This window comes from Nomascus leucogenys, chromosome 15 (assembly GCF_006542625.1).
Source record: "Nomascus leucogenys isolate Asia chromosome 15, Asia_NLE_v1, whole genome shotgun sequence".
Lineage (NCBI taxonomy): Eukaryota > Metazoa > Chordata > Mammalia > Primates > Hylobatidae > Nomascus > Nomascus leucogenys.
Genome location: NC_044395.1, coordinates 95,718,258 through 95,731,150, shown reverse-complemented (window position 1 = coordinate 95,731,150; position 12,893 = coordinate 95,718,258). Strand labels below are relative to the sequence as shown.

Genomic DNA, 12,893 nt, shown 5'->3' with positions numbered 1-12,893 from the left:
TCAGTCCTGTCTGTTCAGCAAGGCCAGGAGACCTTGCTCCCCGGTCTACCCCTCTTTTAGGATGCTGCCTACAGGAACTCTCAGCAGGTGCTCTTCACAGTCTCTGTGCCTGCCCCCTGTGGAGCTGTGCAGGGCCTGGGAGTTCTGATGCTTTGCTGCTGTGGTGTGATCAGCCTGTGGCCGAATCCTCTTCCCTTGGTGACACCCTGCAGGTATAGGCTGAGGAAGGTCCCACATGAGATGCATCTGTGGGGGCTTAGGACAGTCAGCAAGCCAGGTAGGGGCAGCAGTGGCTGGCCAGTCTGTGAATCTAGGACTGAGGGACAGTCAGGAGGATGTCTTTCTCCTCTGAAATGACCCCCTCAACCTCCCCTGGAGAACTTTGGCAATACTGGCCTGTGTTTTATCAATGCCATCAAATAATACCACTTCCCATTTTTCAAACATCCCTGTTTGTTCACTTGCCTTCAAGATATTTCCTCTGGCTAAAATCACCTGTCTGCAACCTGCACATCAAAATCCATCCTTCACAGTCCCTACTACATTCTTCCTCCTCTCCTAAATCTTTTCTCGTGCTCCAACAAGCTATGACTATGCCCTTTTTTGAATGTCTTGTAGCATTGCCTCTTCCTTCTTCATAATACACTAACTATATTATGCTTCAAGTCATAGTCGTTTTATATTTTTCTTCAAGTAGCTTTAATCTGGTAAGTAGGACGTCCTGTTCATCTTTGTATTTCTCCCTTGCCATGTATTGAGCAAGTAATCAATACAGATTTGTTGAACTGAGCCAAAGAATATACTTCTACATTGGGATAAATGAATGCAGGATTGACGGATAACACGCAGATGAGTGTTTCTCAAAATCTTTTCTGTAGAAAAATAGTCCCCAGGATGCCTTGTAAAATGCAGGCTTTGAGGTCAAATAAGCTTGAAATTCACAATGTATATTAGGAAACTCACAGTGTATATTGGGGCATTGAACTGAGAAGTTCTGCAGTAAAGAAATCTGGTTAATTAGCATTGAATGTCAGCAACATTTCCCTAACATATTTGAGCTCAGAACCGTTAGTAAAACACATCAACATCTCAAGGGACTAATGATTACAGAATGTAAGTTTGGAAATTATTGAATATACCTTCAACAGTGTCATAATGATTGTCTTCCAGTTGTATTGCCCCAGTACCCAGGATGGTGAGCTTTTATTTGAAAAAAGATGGTCTTCAGCTACCCCAGGATGTCTCTGTCCACTGAAACCCCTATGGGAGAGATAAAAGCATGGCTCTGCTTTCATCAGTTTAATGTTCTTGTTTGCATTGCCTTGTGGTCTTCAGACTATGGGAGTGTTAAGCATACTTCTGGGGCCCTCAGAAACATCAAATAATATCACCAACATTTGATATTTAATGAGTATCTATTTTAGGCATTTTCAAGTAATCATAACATGAATTCAGTAAAGGGAATACAAAACATTGCAAGAAGATTTTAAAAAGCAATTAAAAGACTTTGGTCAAGACTCTGGGCCTGAAGACATCGACTCAGTGCACAGTGGCACTGAGGGATGCCTTTCTCTTACAGCATGCTCCTCATCCCCTTGTTTCCATGACGGCACCTGCGTCCTTGACAAGGCTGGATCTTACAAGTGTGCCTGCTTGGCAGGCTATACTGGGCAGCGCTGTGAAAATCGTGAGTATATTTCCTAAGTGGGAGTTAAGGCGTCATATGGGGCTGGTATGGAAGGATTTTAAGAACTTGCAGGGCCTACTCTTTCTTGATGTCTAGGATGGTCTGTCCAAGATGGTGCACATTGTGGACACTCCCAGTGAGTGGTTCTCAGAGGGGCAGAGCTGCTTCTGAGTCAGGTTGTCTGCAACTTCTTAGGTTTGTCCATTGGCATTTCCAACCCCCACTTGCTGCAAGTACCTCTTAGAAAGATACAATGGCCTCTAGTAATATTCAGAGCTCAAAAACACTGAAAAAAGGTCAACAAACTTTCCTGTGGCTCAGTCTGTCTCCCTGTCCATTCTAAGATCTGTATTTTAGATGTATACTCTGGGCACCATTCACAGGCTCCAATGTGACTTATTGCATAACTTGAAGCCCTGCAATGAGGGTGGTAGATATACATTTTGCTGAGCAAAATCATTAATAGCATCCTCTTTCGTGAGCAAACTGTCTTGAATTGGATGACAAACTATATGTCATGTTTTAACACATCATATATAAGGCCTTGGTTACCAGACCGAAAACAAGTGTCGCAGATGGAAGCCATCAGCATGGAATGAGATGTGCATAAGGACAAGAATTTGGGGGAGAGCAAAGGAGGACAGATAGTGTCCTAGGTAGGTTTTCCCAAAGCAGATTGTGAGTTGAGAATGTGTATACTAGTGAAGTGTTAAGGACAGGCTCCCTGGAGAAGCTTATAGGGGAGTGGGAAGCTGGCCTGGGAAGGGAAAGAGGCCAAGTAGGGGTGCGATTTCAGGCAAAATACCAACCTCAGTGTTAACCTGTCATGAGATCTGGAATGTACATTACTCCTTAGAGTAATGTTCTAGCTTTAAGGCAAGGGATCTGGGCTTTCATATCCCCACAGCAATCAGTCACTAGGTACAGGCTGCCCTGGGAAACTGGAGGACATAAACTGTGGGCACACATGGCTTTCTATGCATGTGGGCAAAGTGGTTCCAGTAGCCCCTGAGCAGTTCCCTGAAAGAGAATCACAAGTACAGGCCATTGGAAGTTAAAATACCATACGATGGGGAGGGGAAAGGGGCCCACAGAAACACAGAAAATAGACCCGAGGGCAGATCACCAACAGTATCTACTACAGTCACTTCTAACTAGTGTGCACAGGTACTCTGTGGTCATCTAACAGCCTGGTCTGGCAGTATTCTCTAAAGTTTGTATATGTTTTGAATTAATTTTCACGTATGTTTTCTTTTCTTTTTTTTGAGACAGAGTCTCGCTCTGTCGCCCAGGCTAGAGTGCAGTGGCATGATCTCGGCTCACTGCAAGCTCCGCCTCCTGGGTTCAGGCCATTCTCCTGCCTCAGCCTCCCAAGTAGCTGGGACTACAGGCACCCGCCTCCACACCCTGCTAATTTTTTGTATTTTTAGTAGAGATGGGGTTTCACCGGTTAGCCAGGATGGTCTTGATCTCCTGACCTCGTGATCCGCCTGCCTCAGCCTCCCAAAGTGCTGGGATTACAGGTGTGAGCCGCCACACTGGCCCAATTTTCACTAACGTTCTCTTGCAAACAATGCAGATGGAAACCATGGTTTCAATAGTGGGTCCCTGTGTGTGCCATTGATTTCTACTAAAAGCATCCTTGCCCTGGTTTGGCACAGCTGACTTGAGTGTGACTGCTAGAGACATAGAAAATGATGTTCTGTTTCGTGGTTCTTGCCTCATTTGAACCTGCCATGTTGTGTGCAAGGCAGACAAGAGAAATGTTGCATTCTCTTGGCTTCAAGAATTTGTATGTAGAGTGATTCTAGATTCTTGACAATGGCAAATACTGAGCTTTACTCTTTGGATTCAGAGGAGGAAACAAAAAGAGGGAAGGCTTAATTTCTTGATGAACGAATTACACAATGCTTTGATAAAAAAAAAAAAAAAGTAGAATTGGAAAAAAGTAAAACATCACCAGATAAAGCCAAAATGTCTTTAGGAAGCTGAGTCAAATTAGGAAAGAAAAATAAATTGGTCCAAAACTTATGATTAAAATATTCATGGGTAGCTTGTGAGTCAAAACAGATTTTTCAGCATTGTTATTCCACCAAGAAAATAAGAAACGTAATGAAAAAAGAATGTAAAACATGTCACTATGAACTGATTCATAACTTAATTCACAAACTGTCTCAAATTACTTTAAAACATCGGCATAGATGGGCAGGAAAATTCTACCTTGCTGGTTTTCAAAATATTATTCAAAAGCCATAATTCCTTTAGTACCATGTAGTTATAGTGAGGTGAAGCTGTTACCGGTGGATATCTGATATGTCATTTACTGGCATCAATATGGGGGGACTAAATGTTTTTTGTTTGTCTGTTTTCTATAAGATCCAGGCTCATTTTTCCTTCTAGGAAATTTGGCACGAATTTCAACTAACTCACTGGGGGACACATCACCAAAACTGGCTATGGCAGTTTATGTTATGATTTCTGAGTAAACCTTAGCAATTTTTCCAGAGCAGTCTATAAGTTAGAAAAGCAAAAAAGAGCAAAAAGATTTATTTTCTTATTTTCCTCATGAGGATACCAACAAATTCAAAACATCCTGGTGGGAATTCTTTTGAAATTAGGAAGAAACCCAAGCATCTGGGGTTCCCCAAACTCTGAAGTGCCCAAATTAGACTAGGCTCTTTTTTTTAATCGCTTTAAAATCAATATTAATGACCAAAATCAACATTAATGAGAAATCTTTCATTTATGCAGTGCCAAATCTGACGAGGGCAAACCAGTTCATAGGTGCTGCTTTAATGATCTCTTCAAGTCTTTGTGGAAAGGTAGATGCTCAGTTTTGCAAGTGAGTGATTTGAAGCAGAGAATGCAAGACACTGGGCTTTCATATCCCCACAGCAATCAGTCATTGGGTACGGGCTGCCCTGGGGAACTGGAGGGCATCCCCATCAAATTCAAAACCAGAGGCCATAATTTCACATTTCCCACTTAGTTCACAATCTCTCAGACACAACACTTGCTGTATGTCTTGGTGACACTCCAGATGCTTCACTGATGAACTCTGGTTACCATCACGTCCCATTAGCGAGTCCTCTTAAAGGACTTCCCATCCCAGGTAAAGCTCATCTGTTTCTCTTCTCCAAATGGAATTCCAATGTACAGACTCTTGATAGAAGCTATTCTCTTTATTTTCCTTATGTATGTGTATGTCTGTGAGTGGAGTGGAATAGAAGTAGATATTCTACTTAATTGCAGAAATATATGTCAAAAAAATCAAACAGTACAGAGGTGTATAGAATAAAAAGAGAACATTGTTTTTTCCTGGCCAATCCTGGTTCCCAGTGGAAGCATTGTAAGAACTTGGTGGATATTCTTCTAGACTTTTTTTTCTGTGGTATGCAAACCTAAGTGGTCTATGTGTCATTATTTTAAACCAGTGGTTCTCAACCAGGGGTGATTTTGCTCTCCATCTCTACCCACAGGGGACATTTGGCAATGTTTGGAAACAGTGTTGGTTGTGATAATTGTAGGAGTGAGGTGGTGTGCTGCTGGCATCTAGTGGGTAGAGGCCAGGGATGCTGCTCAACATCCTACAACGCACAGGACAGGCCTCACAACAGTTATCTGGCTCAAAGATCAGTAGTGCCAAGGTTGAAAAACCTTGTTTTAAACACAAGTGGATTAAGTATTCATACAAATTTTCAATTTATTTTCAATCCCCATGTTATGGATATTTTTTCAAGATCAGTCCATGTTGGTATTCTGATTTGAAAAAATGATTGCTGAGTATTCATTGTATGGCTGAATGTATTAATACAATTATATATTCATCCAGGTCCTTAAGATGGACTTGATATTGCTTTAACATTTTGCTATTATGAAGAGCAATGCAATGGATATCCTTACATATATTTCTTTGTTCATACATAGAAATATTTTTGTAAGATAAATTCTTAGATGCTGAACTGTTCATTCAAAGGGTACATGTATTTTGATTTTGAGAGCTGCTATGGTCACTAAAAGGTTTTGGCAATTTAGAAGATGAGCCATTCATTATCAACACCTGTCCTCAAAGTAAGACTTGGGACCTGCATTTCAGAAACTAGGATCCATCCTTGTCAAGCTGGAAATGAATTTATTTTCAAGGGAATTCCATTGGTCTGGGGAGAAATTTCTCCTTCAGACTTTCATGGGACAGGAGATAAAGAATGCAAAATAATCAGCTAGATTTGGCCTAGTACCAGGTGTCAAGAAGGTGTGAGAGCCCCCACTGGGACAGTCTTCAAGGGCTGCTACCCCAGGCCTCACCTGCCCTAGATTGCTTCCGAAGGAGGAAAACTTCCCCCGGTGCCTGGGTGACCTCCTCGGAAGCATAACAAGGGGAACAGCCCCCTCCTCTGCCTTGAGGCCAAGCTAGCCTCCTGCCAACACCGTCAGCAACCTCCAGCCTCCCTGGGCCACCGTGTAGGAAACTGGGGCCCCTTCTTCCCTCTGAAGTTTCCTGTTTCTTTGTATGGAACACAACGACAAAATGGGTCCTCGAGTAAATGGTCAGAATCTTGTTTTGAAGAAGTGGAGAGCAAGGGATTCATCGTCCTGCTCTAATTTCCATGTTGCCTTTGTTCCCCCGGCCCAGTTGACGGGGCCGGGACTTCCCCCTGCATCCTAATGAAGGACGATGAAACGGGCTGACTCTTGGGGCACAATGCTCACACTGCGGGCTCTGACGCGCCTTGGAGCAAAACAAATTGGCCTCCACCAATTAAAGAAAAATGGTGAATCTGGATTCATTTGGGTTTTGGAGTCTCTGAAGGTTCCCACTGGCCTGTCCCAAGGCCTGGGAAGAAAAGAGCTCAGGCTGAGAGGCACACTTTATGCTTTAGCTTCAAAGGGGAGACCCGCGCTTCTCATCAGAATAAACAATTAGGAACTTTGGGGTGTTCATGAAAACATGAAGCCGAACCAGTGAGAATGTACTGAGACCCCTAGTGGGTAAACTATCGTCTCTCCCATCACGGACAGATGCATATACTGCAGGCTAGGTGGAATTACTGCAAATTATTTTGAGATCTCTGAGGGTGAGGCATTTAAAAATGTAATTATTTACTGCCTTTTTCACAGTTCTAAGACCTCTCTTATCCTTAATACACAGAAGACAGGTGCATCTTTGTCCATCGTGAGATGATACGCCCCAAGGTGAAGAATCACCTTAGAATCTGTGGCCAGAAAAACCTTGGTTTGACACTGAGTCTTCAAGTAACTAGTCAGGTGGTCTCGGGCAAGTCATTTAGCTCCTATGAGCCTCAGTTTCCCCATTTATAACCTCCAGAAAAATAATACCAAATTCCTCTTATGGTGTTTGTAGGGAGGGGATGAGATGATGCACATAAGGCACTAAGTTGAGTAATAGGAGCCATCCCACTGTTTCTGATTCCACATTACAGCCATTTAAAAGTATGGTAGAAAGTAAGGGATTCCCTGGATAAGGGACTAGGGCAACAACACTGGTTTCTACAATCTAGACAATTATGACATAACTTTCTCAAAGTCCTAGGATTTAAGAAAACTCTCCCAAGACTTTCTGAGTTTCCTTTGCAAACCTCCCCAAGCCATTGCTAAACACTAAATATTGCCACCACTGCACCAACATACAGGCAAGAAAGATCTGCTTTCAAAAGGACAAGTAGGTGGTGCCAGTGTCATTGTTGTAAAGAAATACTGGATCCCAGGAAAAGACACCCACATTAGGCATATTGAATGCTGAGGCTTTGTAACCTGGACAGCCTTGGGAGGGGGCTGTTAGAAATGACAAATAGAGTAATGTTGGGGAGAAACTAGATTCGGACACTCCAGAGCAGGTTGCTCAAAGCATCATGTTATCTGGCCAGCCTCCCTTTTTCTCATGGGGTTTTATTAGTCACTCATTTCGTGTGGGCTCTGTCAGTCCCCTGCTGGTCATTTTGGAGACAAGACTTCAGAGTAACATTCTGGTATTTTGTTAAAGGGACAAGGAGAAGAAAAAAAAAAAAGGAGTAATCAAGACTTCAGAGTAACATTTTGGTATTTTGTTAAAGGGGCAGGGAGAAAAACAAAGGAGCAATCTGTCTTGAGAGGGTATGAAGGGCATAGGGCTAATTCCATGGAGAACAGTCCCAAGGAATCCATGGCTATTACCCGCATGCGCTTGATAGCCCAGAGCCTTTGTAGACTGGAGAAGCCCAGGAAGACCATCAGCTAGCGGGCCACTGTTTTCTTACACATTACCTGGGTCTCTCCTCTACTCGCTCTCCCTAATACGAAATGAATCTGTAATGTCCTCCTTGGTGTATTCAGACAGATGCCATCCCATTTGGATTTAGATCCAAAAAACAAAAGCTGTCACTGAATATAGAAGAAGCTGCCCTTTTATAGTTACCAAGGTGAGTGTGTGTGGGTGTGTATGTGTGGCTTTTTTTTTTTTTTAATTTTGGGGAAAAGTTTTCTTTTCAATTAGATCAATCCTTTTTAGATGAGCTTGGGCCTACCTAGCCCAAGAGACGTCTTAGTATGAATTCTCCTGGGCTCCATGGGCCTTGACCAAAACATTGCTATGTCTCATGCAGGGCAAGAGGCTTGGGGGTTGTGACATAAGGGGTGCATTTTGCTACTCAGGAATTATTTCAGCATGGACAGCATTCTAGCCAAATACCAAGGCTACAGCCAAATACCAAGGTGAAGCCATGTAAACAATGCAGCAAGACTACCTCCAAGAGCTGGGAACAGAGCATCCATCAGTGTTAAAAGGGCCAGACCCACCACTGCTTTGCTAACGCTTTGCTTGTACCTGTCTGCTTCTTGCCAAGGCCCTTTTGGCTTTTGCTTTGGCAGATGAGGTCACTGAGACAGGACTTAACGTGGCAGGCAGATTGTATTTGGGTTCTGGATTAAGATGTAATTCATTAGAACTGGGATGGACTGTCTACCTACTAAGGGTTGAAAGAGGAGGGTGCTCATCATCACTGGCCATCAGAGAAATGCAAATCAAAACCACAATGAGTTACCATCTCACACCAGTTAGAATGGCAATCATTAAAAAGTCAAGAAACAACAGGTGCTGGAGAGGATGTGGAGAAATAGAAACACTTTTACACTGTTGGTGGGAGTGTAAACTAGTTCAACCATTGTGGAAGTCAGTGTGGCGATTCCTCAGGGATCTAGAACTAGAAATACCGTTTGACCCGGCCATCCCGTTACTGGGTATATACTCAAAGGATTATAAAACATGCTGCTATAAAGACACACGCACATGTATGTTTATTGAGGCACTATTCACAATAGCAAAGACTTGGAACCAATCCAAATGTCCAACAATGATAGAGTGGATTAAGAAAATATGGCACATATACACCATGGAATACTATGCAGTCATAAAAAATGATGAGTTCATGTCCTTTGTAGGGACATGGATGGAGCTGGAAACCATCATTCTCAGCAAACTATCGCAAGGACGAAAAACCAAACACTGTATGTTCTCACTCAGGTGGGAATTGAACAGTGAGAACACTTGGACACACTCTGGGGCCTGTTGTGGGGTGGGGGAAGGGGGGAGGGATAGCATTAGGAGATATACCTAATGTAAATGACAAGTTAATGGGTGCAGCACACCAACATGGCACATGGATACATATGTAAAAAACCTGCATGTTGTACACATGTACCCTAGAACTTAAGTATAGTAAAAAAATATATAAAAAAAAAAAAAAGAAAGAGGAGGATACAAACAGTGAGAGCATAGCACAATTAACTTCTGTTGGAAATAAGCATCCCTGACATTATGGGACCCAAGACAGACACCAGCCTGTTGGCAATGGTTATAGAACCCCAATTTTCCTTAAAGGCATCTGCCTTGTGGGACATTTACCACTTGTCCCTCCCCTTGCAGGGCATTAACTACATGTTCCTCCTCCTGTGTCAGAAAATGAAAGCTTCCTTTTTGCAAAACTCAAGGTATTCTTGTTGGTATCCATGTACTAAAGCAATAGTCATTATTCTCTCTATCATTACTATAGGCCAGGCTCTGGGCTTTATGTGACGTGGCCCATTTATTTGTCTCAATGTTCCCATGTAGTAGATACTTTGATTACCTGCACTTTACAGATTCATCCAGCTAGACATTTTTGAATGTCTATGAGGTACCAAGCACTGGGGAAATAAGGCAAGGCTATCCAGTATATGTTTTCCTCTCCTTTTGACAAAGCTATAAAACAATTTGAATCTTAGCCCTTTCCTAGTCCTTAGAAGAATGTTACATGCCATGCAGTTTCCACTACAGCTTCTTCTAGCAAGGCTTTGGTAATAGTGATGGTGATGATGAAAGTTATTACACGCTTCCAGTGTGCCAGGAACTGGGTGGGATCTCCTAGGACTCAAATGTGTTCAGCAGCTGAGGACTCTTCTGCAAGGTCATTCTCTTCATCCCCAAGGCTAAACAGAACAGAATTGCCCAGCTCAGGCCATTTCTTACAGTTTGAGCAGTTGGCTATGTATACCACTGGGGAACATTTTCCCCAGTAGTTTAGAGTTATCACCCACCCCCAAGGAGCTGGAGCAGAAATCTTCTGAGATTTGGGGAAGCCCCAAGAAAACTAATGTTACCAAGCAGATTCAGTAGAGGACGGTGAAGTTTCTAACACATACATAGGCTACCCATCTACACTGTCAAGTGGGAATGTGTCAGGTTGATTTTGAAGAAGAAACAAAATGACTAGGACTTTTCAAAAAATGTTCCAAGTTGACCTGTCTCTTAGGCACAGGCAGTTTCAGCTGTCTAAATAAATAGGCCATCCAAACACCGGAAAAGTGGTATCCGAAAGACACAGTGTACCATGCCCAAAGACAACACTGATTAAGATCAAATAGCTAATTGTAAGCCTCAGCCTCTAAATTGCTGCCGGATGGAAAAATAACAGTGTGTGCAATCCAAGCATAATTTCACATAGAGAGAGAATGAGAATTTCTCATTCACACCCCCAGAGGGCTGGAAAACATCAGGGGGGAAGAATTCCATTGGCTGGAAAGGGATCAAAAGAGTTTTCAGTGGGGATTACATCACCAGTTGGTGTCTTTATTCCTGGTTGATGAAGACCTTCCTGGGAGTAAAAAATATTTGGTTTGGTCCAGAGACACAAAACTCAAATATAAGCTGAACAGGAAAAAATGAGGAAGAGAAGAGAGGCCATGTGATGCTGTCTCTAAGAGTTGGCCTCGTGTTAAGTAGATTTCCAGGATAACAATGCCCTGATGAGAAAGTTAATGCCTTTTCTAAACAGAACCAAAATTCTGTCACAAGTTGTTTCCTTGATTTTGGTGACAAGTGACAATGGATGGATGCCAAGAGTATGCTAAGAATTGAGACAAACATCTCTCCATCCCTGGCGCTTACTACCAGTTAGATGACAGTCATCAATTTTGCTGACTCTGGATCTGTTTCCTTTGCTGGAACTCTCAGATAATCTTATAGCTCCAAAACCCAGCTCATATTAAAGAAACAGAATAGTACCCTGGCTGACTTGGTTTTTAGCTCAAGTGGTATCTGGCAATCATAAATATTTCATTAACATAACATTTGCAAAAAAAGAAATACATGTTTTGTATGTATAGTTTTGTAAATCACTGCAAACTCTTTTGGAAAGCAAGCAGGGTATAAATAATTAAAGTAAAATAAAATAATTTAGAAGCTGAACAAGAACAATAAAAAAAGAGTATTAGATGGGATGGAGATTAAAAGAAAGTGAACACACATTCATCTGGAGATGCAACCATTGCTGATTTTATTCTAACATCTACTCTTTTCTTCCCCTTATCTAAGGATGGATGCTGAGGAAATGTTCACTTCAGTTTTGTAAATTATAGAAATGTTAATTTTTCAAATATTGTATTTTTCTAAAAAGTAGATCATTCCGCCCTTCCTGAAAAGAAAAAGGTAGCTGGACTTGATCATGCATACCGTTTCTGTGCGTGCTAACCCAACTGTCTTGTACTTTCATGCTCCTTCTGCCCTGTCTGAGGCTTTCTCTGGCTCTCAGGGTGCACAGGCTCCTATAGGTGGGCAAATGGGAGGTATTTGTTAATGTTCATCTCATCATCCTTCAACAAATGATTAATGGCAATTGGTAGGTAATAACTCATATCCCTTCCTCCGTGAGTAGGATAATGATAAGACGTGCTCCACACTGTCTCCCAGAATTTCTAAACATCATTCAGCCTCAGTAATCCCCTGTGGTAACCTCCTTGATAATGCAGTCTTATCTCCTTTCTCATTTATAATAATCCCCATCTCATTTCCCTCACTCCACTGTTGGTTCTTCCTAAGATTGTCACCTAAATGAACTGCTTGCACTCAAAGCCTTGTCGCACAGGCGGCTTCTAGGAGAACCCAACCTGAGACACCTCATGAAGGTGTTTCCTTGAGGAGCTAACTTAATAGAGGTCTACAGCTTTGTATTAGTCATGGTTCTCTAAAGAAACAGAACTAATAGAATTTATATAAATATGTGTATACACACACACACACACACACACACACACACACAGTATTGGCTCACACAATTATGGAGGCTGAGAAGTGCCATGATGTGCTGTCTACAAGCTGGAGACCAGGAAAGGCAGTGGTGTAATTTGAAGGCTGGAGATCCAATAGTGCAGACTTCAGTAAGCATCTGAAGGCCTAAGAACCAAGAATGCTGAGGGCAGAGATGGATACCCCACTCAAGCATTCAGGCAGAGAGATAACCCAAATTATCCCTTCCTGCACCTTTTTATTCTATTCTAGCCCTCAACAGATTGGATGATGCCTGCCCACACTGGGAGAGAGCAATCCTTTTTACTCGTTCTACCAATTCAAACACCAATCTCTTCCAGAAACACCCTCACAGACACGCCCAGATATAATGCTTAACCAGATATCTGGCATTTCATGATCCAGTCTAGTTGACACATAAAACTAAGTACCACAGTCAGGTAGATCACCATCTGGTTGTTTCTCTAAACTATTAGATAAGCCTTTGATCAATGCTGACTAACATATATTTTAGGGTTGCATTATCTGAAGGATACTCAAAATATGAATCATCTGTATTGCTGATTAAAAAAAAAAGTTAGATCTAAGAATTGACACTCTGTACACACACGTGTGTACATGCACAAGCTCTTCTCTGTGCATAAGAGCAAG

At 42.2% G+C, this 12,893-nt stretch overlaps 1 protein-coding gene across 6 annotated transcripts in view; it reads left to right on the top strand.

Annotated features, from left to right (window-relative positions):
• Positions 1-12,893, top strand: part of PAMR1 (peptidase domain containing associated with muscle regeneration 1) — a 180,470-nt gene that overhangs the window by 142,782 nt on the left and 24,795 nt on the right. For all 6 annotated transcript variants that reach the window (XM_030829202.1, XM_030829201.1, XM_030829205.1 and 3 more), the window contains one exon: positions 1,580-1,687. In XM_030829202.1, the coding sequence (XP_030685062.1) occupies positions 1,580-1,687 (108 nt within the window). The remainder of the gene's footprint in view (positions 1-1,579; positions 1,688-12,893) is intronic.